The sequence below is a fragment of the Papaver somniferum genome, chromosome 2, assembly GCF_003573695.1.
Source record: "Papaver somniferum cultivar HN1 chromosome 2, ASM357369v1, whole genome shotgun sequence".
In the NCBI taxonomy this organism is placed as follows: Eukaryota; Viridiplantae; Streptophyta; class Magnoliopsida; order Ranunculales; family Papaveraceae; genus Papaver; species Papaver somniferum.
In genome coordinates, this window is record NC_039359.1 from 144,595,791 (window position 1) to 144,611,272 (window position 15,482).

At 38.4% G+C, this 15,482-nt stretch overlaps 1 protein-coding gene across 1 annotated transcript; it reads right to left on the bottom strand.

Moving 5' to 3' along the window:
• Positions 1-2,229: 2,229 nt before the first annotated feature.
• Positions 2,230-6,176, bottom strand: LOC113354068 (protein EFFECTOR OF TRANSCRIPTION 2-like). The gene is made up of 3 exons (XM_026597510.1): positions 6,024-6,176; positions 4,053-4,424; positions 2,230-3,615 (listed from the first exon to the last, which is right to left on the bottom strand). The coding sequence occupies exons 1-3, from the start codon at positions 6,114-6,116 to the stop codon at positions 2,665-2,667; spliced, it is 1,416 nt and encodes a 471-aa protein (XP_026453295.1). The 5' UTR covers positions 6,117-6,176; the 3' UTR covers positions 2,230-2,664.
• Positions 6,177-15,482: the final 9,306 nt, after the last annotated feature.

Here is a 15,482-nt window from a genome sequence, read left to right on the forward strand (position 1 = left end):
TCAAAATGATGGGTGATAGATAACTCAAAATCACTGCCTCGTATCCACCTTGGTTTTGGTCGATGAAGATTGGAGAGATACCTAGCAAAAATGCTGGTGGATTAAGCCACCATTGCTGATTACATAACATGAGACCTGTTAAACTTAGCAAGCTTATCAGTTGCATTATTTTAGACTCCGCCAACTAATTAACTGGTGGATTAAGTCACCGTTGCTGATTAGCCGATCTATATAAACACACGACTTGTATCACGTAGTTGTAGAACTGTTAGATTCTTCCAAAGAAAATAAAAAATTCCAACTCATTGTTGAGATACTTAGCATTGAATGAGGACAGTATATTTTCTTAGTTTAATTGGGCCCCAAAAAACAATTAGGGGCCTTTCATTAGAGGACAAAAAATGTCATTAAAACTCAAATTGAGTCATCCCTTAACCAAAATATTTTTAAATGACTAAACTGCCCCTGAATGATTAGTATTAAAATTTAATTAAGTTAAGTTAATTAGTGTGGTTAGATTATGTTAGATTAAACTCAGATTTTAGAATCAAATTTTTTTTTTTTTTTGTTGTTGTTTGAGTTGAGAAGAAGAAGATGAGGTTTTAGAGGAAATTTAGGGTTTTTAGAAGTGTGTAATTTAATTAGGGGAAATGATGTTGGGGAAGGTTCAAGCAACAAAGATGATTGTGTTGATGGTAAGATTATCTTAAATTCTCCCATGGATTGGATGTATGTCACAACACAGAGAAAGAGTCGTCAATGTCGAGGAATGTATACCCCAACGACTCTAGAAAGTCGTCAATGTATTGACACCAAAAATGACGACTCAAACCTGCAACTTTTTCAGGTTATGAAAAATCGTCAGGGTATTAAAAATTTTCATTGACGACCCTCAACAGTCGTTAATGTTTAGACTGTTTAAGTGACGACTCTAAACTGTCGAAGATTCATTAATGGCGGAAATGTACGGCAGTTTTGGGTCGTCATAAAAATGATTAATTCCCTGAAGACCCTTTGGAAGGGTCGTTACTGTTTTGGTTACGCATTTGACGACTTAAACAGTCGTTAATGTTTTAGAAATGTCGTTATAGACTGTCGTTAATTTCTAAAAAGAGTCGTTAGTGTATGACAGTTTAGAGTCGTTATTATTTTTATCATGATGTATATGACGACCCTAAACTGTCGTTAATGTCGGTGAAGGATCGTTAATGAGGGTCGTTACTTAAAAAACATATTAATCAAGGATAAAATAGTATATTCATCTTCTGATTTTTACACCCCTGAAAAATTTGGGGGGCAAACAAAATTTCATGGCCCCAATTAGAAGTTATGGCCCCCAGTTAAACTAGGTATATTTTTTGTACTTAAATATTTTGGCCGGCCATATATTATTGGCTCACCAGTAGAAGAAAAGTTTCAACGGTACTTATATTACCTCTATCCAACGTAAGACTTCAGATCATTCTTTGTTTAATTATCTCGTTTCAATCACTGTTTGTTGGTGAAACTGCCAATCGAATATTTACATTTTTCTGTTTTCATGGCCTGAAAAGGCACGCATGACGGAATATTTACATTATTTTTGTATTTCTGGATAAGTCCTTGATCATATGTACGAGACGTTTTTAGGCTAAGTCCTATGGACTGGATTGAACTGCTAGATTAGTAGCTAAGTGTTGCAATTCAAAAAAAAAAGTGCGGCCTATTTGTTAACACTAATTCTCTCTCCTAGCATGTGATCGCAGTTCAACTAGCAGTGAAATTTTCAGGGCTTAAAAAGTGACATTTACGCTGAATGGTTCAGCGTTGTGAGATTAATTTCTGACCTGATGGCTGAGATTTAAAGCGCTGAACCAATCAGCACTGGACAGTGATTCTAGACGATGTCGACTGCTAATCTAGCTGCTAGATTAGCACTACCATAAAACTTAGAAGATTTCCCTAGTTGACGTGGACTGCTAACCTAGCTGCTATAATAGCACCCATAGGACTAAGCCTTAGGCATCAACCAAGCGTTAAAAACTCAGTTGACGTACTGTTTTTATTTAAAACAATACGTACTGTTTGTAAGGAGTGGCCGAGTGGGGAACTTGGCCACTCCTTAACAGGGTGTATATGGGCCAAAATGAAATATTTGTGAATCTTAGTAGATTCGGTTCATATGGGCGATTCGACTCGAAACTAAATTTGGTGACACGACTTGACTCGCGATTCATTTGGCTAAGGAGATAAGAAAACAAACAATTTCATTGATTGATGATGTTCCAAGAATGCTCTATCAGATTATTACAGCAGTACAAATCATTGTTTTGACGTAAATTTGCTCCCGAGTCCTGACCTTAGAAAGCTAGGATGCAAAAAAAAAAAAATTAACAACCGAACTCCAGAGGCATAATTTGCCGTATAAAATTAAAGGAATGCCACAATACAAACATACTTCATTCTCTCTCTTTTATTCCTATCCGTTTCTTCCCCTATCGGAAGTCATAACCCCTGTAAACCAAGGGCCAAAAGCTTACATAGGTAATTCTTTTGCCTTTATGTATTTCACATCTCTTCCTTCCTTTTACTGGATTTTTAGTACATACAGACCCATCTCCTATACCAACCCCACAAATGACTGAAGTTATTTCTTCTGTTCTCGACTTCATAATGGAGACATTGTTAGCTCTTTGTCCTTTCGCATCTTTTCCTTCCTCCGATCGGTCTAACATTACAAATAGATCCATCACTTAACAAAACCCCACAAGTGATGATGCACTTCTCCTCATTCTCTGATTTCCTGTCAGAGATGGGATCTGAATTACTTACTGGACTCCCTTTCTCATGGACATTTATTGAAGTGCGGAGATTCATTCCTTCGTGTAATTCGCATCTTTTCCTTCCGTCAACCGGTCTAGCATTACAAACAGATGCATCACTTAACAAAACACCACAAATGATGGAATGCTCCTCACTCTCTAAGATGGTGTCTGACTTACTTACTGTACTTCCTTTATCCTGGACACTTCTTGAAGTGCTGATTTTCATTCCTTTATGCAATTCACATCTTTTCCTTCCCTGAACTGGGATTTCTATGCAACAAGACCCATCTTCCAAATGCACACCACAAACAACTGATTTGTTTTCTTTTACTGATTCCGGAACACAACCAATTATTCTCCTCCCTTTATGTTCTTCACATCTTTTCCTACCTCGAACAGGTTTCACTCTGCAGACAGAACCATCACCTAAGGAAACCCCGCAAATAACTGCATCTTCCTCGTTCATATCACATTTATCAAACACTAACCGAGGTTGTGTTCTGCCAAATTTGAAAACTCGAGAATGGGAATCCACACTGGTCTGATCATTACTTCCATCTGATTTGACTGGTGAGACTGATTTAATTCGAATGCCAGACTTCTTTCTAATAAATGGTTGTTCCAGCACCAACAGCCATTGGTGAAGTTTTCTGGTGACATTAGGAAACGGGCTGGTGCTTGAATTAATCTTGTCAAGCTTCAGGAGAATATCATTGGGACGGCGAGCACCATTTCCACCTGTATTCCATGCGTAATCAAAGACACGGAGCAGTTGTGTTTCTGTTTTCTCCGCTTCTTTCTTGTTTTCTAACTGTACAAGATTCAAGAATGAGAGTGTGAGTAAATAAGTGAAAGAAACTAGCAATGCTGTGCTTGAAATGAGTCAAGAAAACTTGTACAGAGGTTCTGAGTAACAAAATACAAAAACAGGTGATGTTCAATTAAAGAGTGCTTGTGTTAGTCGATTAATCAAGAACGATCGAAGACTAGGTAATGTCACAGAAACAGTCTATTACATATTTTCAGGTTTTCTGATCGAGGAATAAGGTATTGTTGGAAAATCATTCAGGGAGTTAAGACAGGTAGCTAATTCTCTATCAAAGAGCACATTAACTTGATAAAACCTTGTAAGAATAGACCTTATATGTTTAAAAGATTGCCACAAATCAAGCTTATCAAAGAATCTGTCTTGTTAAGCTTAAAGATAATCGGTATCTGTATAAGGAGGCAAAGATGTAAGAAACTCACCGAAGCCCATCTAAACACAATGGGAAAGCCCTTGGAGAATATCTCCTTGAACAATCCAGGTCCTCGTTGGTACACAAAATTGCTATCTGCATTCAGATTATTGGTTGATTTTCCACGGTCCAAATGAGAACCTGCCCGAACGTAATCCTGAAGTCTTGACCTAATATTATCAGCTTGTCCGAGGTATACAACGATGATTCCATTTTGATCAAGCTTGCGGACATGACGGCCTGAATTGCTCCGAGTTGAAGCTACTCCAAGCTCATATAATCCAGGACATGAGCATGTAAGTGGAAGGTTATGATTTCTATATCTCTCTACACCTTCCTTGCGCAATAGATAGTTTTCCCAGTCGGAAGGACCAATTAGGACCTGAACAGATTATAATGCCCAGTAAGGAAACCACATTCTAGATCAGAAAAAGAAGTTACCAACTTGTTTACATATGTTTTATATATTAATACTAGTACATTTCAGTATCATTTCTTGAAAATTACGACGAACGAGAACCAATATTCACACCTAAGAAGCATACATAACAAAGTGTAGTTTAAGAAATTTAAGAGAATCTAGGGTTATCTGTGAAACACACACTTATCAAATGAAAAAGTGAAGCACCCTTTTGCCAAGCTCCCTACCTCGTATAACTAACATGCCATTGAGGTTACTTCTCAACATCTGCTGTCAGTAAACCATAAACATACTTCCCAGAACCTTAGTCAAATTACGTAATGCCACAAGAGTTAATCTAAAATGAAACTACTTGTATGTGTGCACATAAATCAGACGCGTTCCTCTCTCAACCCTCTACTCCCTATCCCTATCTGTTTCCAAACTTGCAGACTTTCACCAATGCAACCAAACCCGTTGTTCTAATTCTTCTAAAAAACACATTATTTCCTTGTGCAATAAATTGTTTCCCACTCAGAAAGACTAATCAGGATCTGAACATATTACATTTAAAACGTACAGTAAGAAAACCCCTTATTAGTTATTCCACCTAAAAATAAAATCTATAACACATATAACTCCTGTAAATCATGAGAACTATAGCGAAGCAACCCATACTCACACCAAAGAAACATTGCATTACAAGGGATAATTTAAGAAACTTAAGAGAAGTAAAGTTAACAGTAAAGGCACACTTTTCTCATAAACCACTACCCCGTATGTTAATCTGTCACTACAGACTATTTCCCACTGTTAGCCACACTTTTCCCAAAACTAAGACCTACCTTGCACCAAATGTAAATGTGACAAGGTTTTAAAATCTAAAAACAAATGAATGATCTATCTTTTTCTTGTAAGCGCATACATAAAACTCTATAATCCTTTAATCCTATCCCTCCCAAAGCTCGCCATTGCAACCAAACCTACTGTTCCATATCCCCAAAAAGCCTCATAAAATGGTGTGATTATTTCCTAATTCCCAAAGCAACAAGAAACTAACATATTCAACATTAAAAAATCAAACCTTCCAAGTGCAGTATACCCAAAACTGATCAAGTCAAAGAAGGTAAGGTTTACCCGTGAAGCGCTTTTCCGCTGATCAGACTTGACAACTCTAATGGAAGGAATCCATTTGTTAATGGCTGAGGCAATAGTAGTAGGGCTTCAAGAGGTTCTGCAAACTTTTTAAGTTTTGGTCAATCTTACTTCACTCAATTCCCTAAAAGGGGCATCTCTAAATCTGAACTTCCTTGAAATCAGTAAGGATCCACATCAATTTAGCCAATGAAAAAAAAAAGATCATCTCAAGAAACAACAAAAGAAAAAAAAACTCACCTTTCTACCAGCAACTAGTCAAAATTAGTCAAAATCAGGGTTCTAACTCAAAAAAGAAACGAACATGTTTTCAAAATCTGTACATGATGTTACCGAAATTAGAATCAAAGGATCCAACAAAAACAATCATCAGAATATCAATTTTGGAAATTTGTAACCTAAAAAAGGTAAAGATTAGTGAAAAACCTTCCATTCGGAGAAAGCAGAATCATGTTTAGTACGTTTACATTCTTCTCTCTTCAACCTGACGAATCTAGTTGGATCCTCTTTTATTCCCATATCTCTCTGAATCTAGACATCAAAATTCTCCTGAAAGTGATTTTTCTTTATCAATTTCTTGTTTTTGCGTTACTGAGATGGCATATACCAGTTAATTTGAATTAGTATGCAAGGGACGAAAATAACCCTACCACTATTTGTAGGATGTAGCCGTTATACTTTGAAAAGCTAAAAAGGTTATTCGGAATTATTTTTTTTAATTTTTTTTTTTTTTTTTTTGGTAATTTGCGAAATAATTTGAGTTACCCCTTGCAGAAATCAAATTAGTGAAACCTTCCCTCGTTAGATTTTCCGTCCAAAACTGGTATCTGAGTCAGCAACTTGTATACGTGTCTAGGTGAGTTGGCAGCTGTGTGCACGTGTCAAAAAAAATAAGGTGAACTACCCAAAATATTGAATTAGCTTTGGGTAATTTGGATCTGTATCTTGTACGTGCATTCGTCGGTGATTAAATCCGAGCTTAATCAAATCCATCAGTAACAATTGTTTGATGACGCCAATTTTAGCTTAATCAATCGATTGAATTCGCAGCCACAGCATCATCGCAATTGGTTGATTGACTGTTAGGAGGAAGAAATCAAAATCCAAATACGTTCTCTCGTTTCCCTAAATTTCTCCCAGATTCTTCAGACCCTAATTCACCTAAACCAGATCCCCTTTCCTATCTCTATCTCTATCAAAATCCAAATACGTTCTCTGTTAGGAGGAAGAAATCAAAATCCAATTGGTTGATGCCTTCGATTTCTAAACCGATGATCCCCTTTCCAATCTCTCGCACAGTTTGTTTGGATTCTTTTACCGCTTGGGTTTGATAAAGTTGATTTTAAGGTTCAAAGTTGATGGTACGGCTCGGGTTTGATAAAGTTGATATTGGGTTTGATTGGATTATTTTTCGTTCACGATATTATGAATTTTAATACAGACTAGTGACAAAACCCCTAGGTGAACAAACTAGTGATAAGAAAAAACCGGTCATATTATTTCTACCAAATAAAAACCGTTTCAAATAAAACTGGACAAAAACCCCAAGCCAAATAATAATGTGTAAATTTAGTTTTTGTTACTTTTAAAAAAGCCAAACATACCCTTCGACCTTTTCTTCTTCTTCTCTGATTTCTTCTTTCTTCCGTCTCCTTCTCCCACCACCATCATCACCAGCAGCAACAATGGAACTGCACGAGAAGAACAACGCTGATTCAAGAGGTGAAGAATTCGAGAGACGTTTTCTCTTATTCATTTCCCTAAAACTGAGAAAAGAGGACAATTCTTGTTAAGTTTTTCCGATTTTAGGTTTCAGTTTGTTAATCAGATTCTAGGGTTTGTTGTCCAGTTTGTTAATCAAATTTTTGGGTTTCCTCATCTGATTTCAGGTTGTTTATGAGAGTTCATAGTTGGAACTCTTTCATCATCTGATTTTAGGGTTTCACTGTCACCTGCGTAAGCCTCTCTCCACCCTCAGGTAAGCTTATCTTAATCGGATTGATCAAGTGAAGCGCTTCAGATCTGAGGTTTGTTATTCCCTTTTCTGTTGTGATTTGAAGTATTTTAGATTTTTAGTATTCTGCAATATAAACCCTAATCTCTTGTGAGAGTGTCATTTGCAGTCTGTACTCTTAATTAGAATCCATTGGAGACGAAGTAGGGTTCAAGTTTTGAAGTTGCAGCTGCTCTAAAAGCTACAGAAAGTGGAGATAAAATTGATGTGTGTTGTGTTGATGAGTCTGAGAAGATGAGAAGTAGAGTTCTGGTAGGAGGTTGTATGATACTGCAGCTGTAGAAGATGAATTCTGGTGGTGGATAAGAATCTGGTTTGAATTGAGAAGATGGTTTGCATCTGCAACTCAGTTTTGGAGACAACCAGTGATGAATAATGGGTATTATGTTGTGCTGTATCTGGTGGATTCTGCAGTGAATGGAGCGATGGATTATGGAGCTTCTGAAATACAGTGGCTAGGGTTGTAGTTGAGAATTGAGATTGTGCTATGTGTAGTATGGAAAGAAGAAATTGCAGGTGAAATTCTTGAATGGGAAATTGAGTTATGGAAGAGTGAATGGAACTGAATTACTGTGTGGGCTGAGCTGAGCTGAACTGAAGTTGATGGTTGAACTGAGTGCAGTCACGCCATGGCATTTCAGGTGGTCTGGAATTGAGATTGGTAAGGGTTCAGCTGGTACTAGTTGTACTGTTGAGAAGTTGATGTTGCAGAGCTGAAGTGAGTGCTGGGAAGGCTGAACTGAGAATGGGTTGAGCAGTAGCTGGAGATTGAAGCAACTACTTTATTTTTTGCTGATTTGGGGTTTAGATCTGTGGATATATGTACTTACTGATCTGTTTTTTATTTTTGGTTTTCTATGCTTTTGTGTTGCTGGTGGTGGTGTTGGCATCTAAGGTTTGGTATTCTATGGTGGAGTTGGGTTTGCAGGAGGTTGTTGGTCTTTCTAAAGCTCTGGTGGTGGTGAATTTTCAGCTGGTGGAGGTTCTGTAGTAACAACAGTTGCATCATGAGCTTCAACAGCTTCTGAGGGAGGTGGTTCTGTAGGGGGTTGAGTAAAATCTGAAGCAGAGGCTGAGGATATATGAAGATTAATACGAGAAATAAAAATTGGAAGTGAATGATTATGATGATGAAGAAGAGTGATGGAGAGGTTTGTTCTTTGAAACCTTTAAGAGTAAAATTTCATTATTTGTTTGAAGTCATTTGAATTTATTGACGTGTTTTCTATTTTTAGTTTTCTGATATTGCAGTAAGAAGATGACGATGATGAGTAGAAGTAGAAGCAGCTTTAGCCCCCTTTTGATTTTGGTTTTCTTAGAAATTGTGAAGAATAATTTTCAATTGTCTGAATTGTGATCATGTTGTATTAACTGCTATTGGTTTATATGCTCTATGTTAATTACCTGCAAAAATGTTTGGAGGATGTAAAATAATACATTTCTTGTTCGAATGACGATGAATGCTTAAGCCTTGCAAACAAGGGCTAGAGTCGATTGTGAGGAACGCAATCATCCGCATTTGAAGTATGCTAATTGTGCCTGTTGTAGGATTTAATCGTTGTCGACTAGATTAGTAATACTCCAGTCTGAAGTATCTTTCTTTTTTCTGTTGTCAGTCATGCTACTTTTATGGTTCTTTTTTGTTAGTAAGTTAGAATTATATCTTTTAGGTACATGATCTTTTTGAATTATGTTTCTCTGAAGGAAGAATGAGTACTCTTTGCTAAATTTGGTACTGAGTAAAATGAATGGGTGAATGCATATATGTAAGGCAATTCGCAAGCGTTCTATCCCTATCGAGCCTTCCAAATGTGGAACAGTTGAGATTGGAGATCTTGTCGTTTGCTTCCAGGTAATGTCATGTTATATTTTGATCAATTCTTCTCTTTAGTACTTTTTAAAGTTTATTTTATCATGTCTAATTAAGCTTCTTTGGTTTGTATTCAGGAGAGTGAAGCTCAGGCAATCTTTGACGCCCATGTTCTGGAAATCCGCAGGACATTACTGGAACAAATGCTGCATATGTAGGGCGTCCACACGCCATTCCTAAGTGGAATGGTCTCCTACCTAAATCAGGAGAAATGGTATGTTTCCTTCTCCGGTCATCACTCTTTAGAATTTTTATCCTAATTTGCATATGCTACTTCTGCTGTAGAACCATCTAGTTGTTTTCTGAGTTGTTTCAGTACTTCTATTTTCACCCAGTGTTTTCTTTTGTTGATATTTAACATATGTATTGAGTATAAGTGACAATATCTAGGATGATATTGTAGTTCTTGCGGGGCTGTTGACAAGAAAATCCATCGAGGAACGATGTGAACAGCTAAGAGCTGGAGTTGAAATGGGCAGTCCTGATTATATGATAAAGATACGGTGCAGGAGAGGCTATCGTATTAGCATTCCATTCTAAATTAATTAACTAGTTAATTTGATCTGTGGTTATGGAGTAGCAAAACTATGTTATGGCCACTCAGACCCGTACAACCATAGTGTGGTTATGGTGTTGGTCGCGGTGGTTATTGGTGAAATGACAATGTGGAAAAATGATGAAACCAATTTCGGTTTCATCTAGTTTTGGTGAAACCAACTTTGGTTTCATCATTTTTGCCTAGTTTATTTTGGTTGGTTTCATCATGAAGTTGTGTTGGCGAAATGACAATATGTGGAAAAATGATGAAACCTAATTAGGTTTTATCTAGTTTTTGGTCATTTTTTGGCCTAGTTTATTTTGGTTTGGTTTCATCATTGAAGCTGTGTTGGAGAAATGACAATATGTGAAAATGATGAAACTTAATTAGGTTTCATCTAGTTTTGGTGAAACCAATTTTGGTTTCATCATTTTTTCTGTTTGGTTTCATCATTTTTTTCTTATTTTGTTGAATATTGATCATGAAATTCATTTTTTTATAGTGGTTGGCGACTGGTTGGTGGTGGTGGTCGGCGATAATGGTGGTGTTGCTGTGGTGGTGGTTGGCGACATGGTGGTCTTGGTGTGGTGGTCGGCGGTGGCAACGTGGTGGTTTTCGGGGATGGAGGTGGTGGCGTTGGTGTTGGGTGGCGGTGGTGGAGGCGGTGGCGCGGTGGTGGTTGGCGGCGTGGGTGGTGAGGCGGCGGTGGTGGTGTGTGGCGGCGGCGGTGCACGTGGTTGGTTGGCAAGCGACGGTGGCGCGGTGGTGGTTGGTGGCGGTGGAGGTGGGGGCGCGGTGGTGGTTGGCGGCGGTGGAGGTGGTGGCGCGGTGTGGTTGGGCGGCGGTGGAGGGTGTTGTGGTGGTCGTACAGCGGTGTCGCGGTTGACAGTGGTTGTTTTGTGCTCCGGCGGTGGTCAGTTTGGCGACACAGTGGTGGTTCTTCTGCTGGTGTGTTATTTTTGGTGGTGATAATATAAGAAATTAATGGTAGGTTGATTTTTTTTTTGTTGGGGTAATTTAAAATTAAAGGTGGGGTTGTTTTTTATTTTTGTTGGGGTGATTTAAACTAGAAGGCTAATATAGACAATTTATGTTAAATGGGGTTTTTGTAAACAATTTGTTTTGTTGGAGTTTTTGTATATGGATAGTGACATCTTTGGGGTTATAACTCGCGGCCCGAAAAAAAAAGATAACTATGGTTTACCTGTAAACCAATAGTAATGAGAGGAACGTTTATTACATTGATTGGTGGAGTTGCTGCATCGTTTTCAAGTATGTTATGAAAGACGACGATCTACTTTGGAAATTAATACCGATATTGATCATGATAGTGTCAATTTGGGATTATTACTTCTCCATAGTGGAAGCATCGAACATATATGATGTTGATAATGAAAAATCAAAGGATCAAGAATCAAAATGGTTTGAACCAATAACCATAAGAAGGGTGTCAATTTCGTCGACCAAATGTAAATTAATACAATTTCGGTTTTTCGTTTCTTTATGTTTCGAAATCTGTAAACATAGTACTAGTTGTTTCTTTTGGTTTCCTACTGATGTAATTGATACTGATGTTATCATGATTCCTGGAATGGTGATTCTCCACCATTATGTATCCCTTCAAAACTCAGTTTTAATGAGGTAATTTAATAAACTCTGGGTTGTTCAATCCCATCTTTCCTCCAAAAAAAAATAAAAAGAAAAAAAAAAGGATAATTTGCGTTACCTCTCTTGACGAAGATTATAATTTGAGTTACCTCCCCTACAGAGATCAAATTAGTGAAGCCTCCCCTCGTTAGATTTTCCGTTAAAGGCTGGTTATCTGAGTCAGCAACTTGTACAGTGTCCAGTCCCAGTTAGGTGAGTTGTGTAAACGTGTCAGAAAAATAACGGGAACTACCCAAAATAATTGCAAACTACCTAAAACACCCTCATATTCTTCTTTTAATGGACTGAACGCTTCTTCTTCTCCACAAAGCGCCACCATTAAACCTGCAACTGATATTAAAATCGGGCCGCGAGTTATAACCCCAAAGATGTCACTATCCATATACAAAAACTCCAACAAAACAAATTGTTTACAAAAACCCCATTTAACATAAATTGTCTATATTAGCCTTCTAGTTTAAATCACCCCAACAAAAATAAAAAACAACCCCACCTTTAATTTTAAATTACCCCAACAAAAATAAAAATCAACCCTACCATTAATTTCTATTATATTATCACCACCACAAAATAACACCACCAGCAGAACCACCACTGTGTCGCCACCACTGACCACCGCCGTCGCCAAAAACAACCACTGTCAACCGCCGCCACCGCTGTTACCGACCACCACCATCACCACCTCCACCGCCGCCAACCACCACCGCGCCACCACCTCCACCGCCGCCAACCACCACCGCGCCACCACCTCCACCCCACCAACCACCACCGCGCCACCGTCGCGCCAACCACCACCGCGCACCGCCGCGCCACCACCTCCACCACCGCCCTCCCACCACCACCGCCGCCAACCACCACCGCCCCACCGCCTCCACCACCGCCACCCAACACAACGCCACCACCTCCATCCCCGAAAACCACCACCGGCCACCGCCGACCACCACCACAGACCACCACTGTCGCCAACCACCACCACCAGCAACACCACCATTATCGCCGACCACCACCACCAACTCGCCACCGCTATAAAAAATGAATTTCATTGATCAATATTCAACAAAATAAGAAAAAAATGATGAAACCAAACAGAAAAAATGATGAAACCAAAATTGGTTTCACCAAAACTAGATGAAACCTAATTAGGTTTCATCATTTTTCACATATTGTCATTTCGCCAACACAGCTTCAATGATGAAACCAAACCAAAATAAACTAGGCAAAAATGACCAAAACTAGATAAAACCTAATTAGGTTTCATCATTTTTCCACATATTGTCATTTCGCCAACACAACTTCAATGATGAAACCAAACCAAAATAAACTAGGCAAAAATGATGAAACCAAAGTTGGTTTCACCAAAACTAGATGAAACCGAAATTGGTTTCATCATTTTTCCACATTGTCATTTCACCAATAACCACCGCGACCAACACCATAACCACACTATGGTTGTACGGGTCTGAGTGGCCATAACATAGTTTTGCTACTCCATAACCACAGATCAAATTAACTAGTTAATTAATTTAGAATGGAATGCTAATACGATAGCCTCTCCTGCACCGTATCTTTATCATATAATCAGGACTGCCCATTTCAACTCCAGCTCTTAGCTGTTCACATCGTTCCTCGATGGATTTTCTTGTCAACAGCCCCGCAAGAACTACAATATCATCCTAGATATTGTCACTTATACTCAATACATATTAAATATCAACAAAAGAAAACACTGGGTGAAAATAGAAGTACTGAAACAACTCAGAAAACAACTAGATGGTTCTACAGCAGAAGTAGCATATGCAAATTAGGATAAAAATTCTAAAGAGTGATGACCGGAGAAGGAAACATACCATTTCTCCTGATTTAGGTAGGAGACCATTCCACTTAGGAATGGCGTGTGGACGCCCTACATATGCAGCATTTGTTCCAGTAATGTCCTGCGGATTTCCAGAACATGGGCGTCAAAGATTGCCTGAGCTTCACTCTCCTGAATACAAACCAAAGAAGCTTAATTAGACATGATAAAATAAACTTTAAAAAGTACTAAAGAGAAGAATTGATCAAAATATAACATGACATTACCTGGAAGCAAACGACAAGATCTCCAATCTCAACTGTTCCACATTTGGAAGGCTCGATAGGGATAGAACGCTTGCGAATTGCCTTACATATATGCATTCACCCATTCATTTTACTCAGTACCAAATTTAGCAAAGAGTACTCATTCTTCCTTCAGAGAAACATAATTCAAAAAGATCATGTACCTAAAAGATATAATTCTAACTTACTAACAAAAAAGAACCATAAAAGTAGCATGACTGACAACAGAAAAAAGAAAGATACTTCAGACTGGAGTATTACTAATCTAGTCGACAACGATTAAATCCTACAACAGGCACAATTAGCATACTTCAAATGCGGATGATTGTGTTCCTCACAATCGACTCCAGCCCTTGTTTGCAAGGCTTAAGCATTCATCGTCATTCGAACAAGAAATGTATTATTTTACATCCTCCAAACATTTTTGCAGGTAATTAACATAGAGCATATAAACCAATATCAGTTAATACAACATGATCACAATTCAGACAATTGAAAATTATTCTTCACAATTTCTAAGAAAACCAAAATCAAAAGGGGGCTAAAGCTGCTTCTACTTCTACTCATCATCGTCATCTTCTTACTGCAATATCAGAAAACTAAAAATAGAAAACACGTCAATAAATTCAAATGACTTCAAACAAATAATGAAATTTTACTCTTTAAGGTTTCAAAGAACAAACCTCTCCATCACTCTTCTTCATCATCATAATCATTCACTTCCAATTTTTATTTCTCGTATTAATCTTCATATATCCTCAGCCTCTGCTTCAGATTCTACTCAACCCCCTACAGAACCACCTCCCTCAGAAGCTGTTGAAGCTCATGATGCAACTGTTGTTACTACAGAACCTCCACCAGCTGAAAATTCACCACCACCAGAGCTTTAGAAAGACCAACAACCTCCTGCAAACCCAACTCCACCATAGAATACCAAACCTTAGATGCCAACACCACCACCAGCAACACAAAAGCATAGAAAACCAAAAATAAAAAACAGATCAGTAAGTACATATATCCACAGATCTAAACCCCAAATCAGCAAAAAATAAAGTAGTTGCTTCAATCTCCAGCTACTGCTCAACCCATTCTCAGTTCAGCCTTCCCAGCACTCACTTCAGCTCTGCAACATCAACTTCTCAACAGCACAACTAGTACCAGCTGAACCCTTACCAATCTCAATTCCAGACCACCTGAAATGCCATGGCGTGACTGCACTCAGTTCAACCATCAACTTCAGTTCAGCTCAGCTCAGCCCACACAGTAATTCAGTTCCATTCACTCTTCCATAACTCAATTTCCCATTCAAGAATTTCACCTGTAATTTCTTCTTTCCATACTGCACATAGCACAATCTCAATTCTCAACTGCAACCCTAGCCACTGTATTTCAGAAGCTCCATAATCCATCGCTCCATTCACTGCAGAATCCACCAGATACAGCACAACACAATACCCATTATTCATCACTGGTTGTCTCCAAAACTGAGTTGCAGATGCAAACCATCTTCTCAATTCAAACCAGATTCTTATCCACCACCAGAATTCATCTTCTACAGCTGCAGTATCATACAACCTCCTACCAGAACTCTACTTCTCATCTTCTCAGACTCATCAACACAACACACATCAATTTTATCTCCACTTTCTGTAGCTTTTAGAGCAGCTGCAACTTCAAAACTTGAACCCTACTTCGTCT

Coding starts and splice junctions, on each gene's coding strand:
- LOC113354068 (XM_026597510.1), bottom strand. CDS start 6,116: ATGGGAATAAAAGAGGATCCAACTAGATTCGTCAGGTTGAAGAGAGAA. Junction 4,425..6,023: donor CTGCTTTCTCCGAATGGAAG/GTTTTTCACTAA, acceptor TAATCTGTTCAG/GTCCTAATTGGTCCTTCCGA. Junction 3,616..4,052: donor TTGTGTTTAGATGGGCTTCG/GTGAGTTTCTTA, acceptor AATCTTGTACAG/TTAGAAAACAAGAAAGAAGC.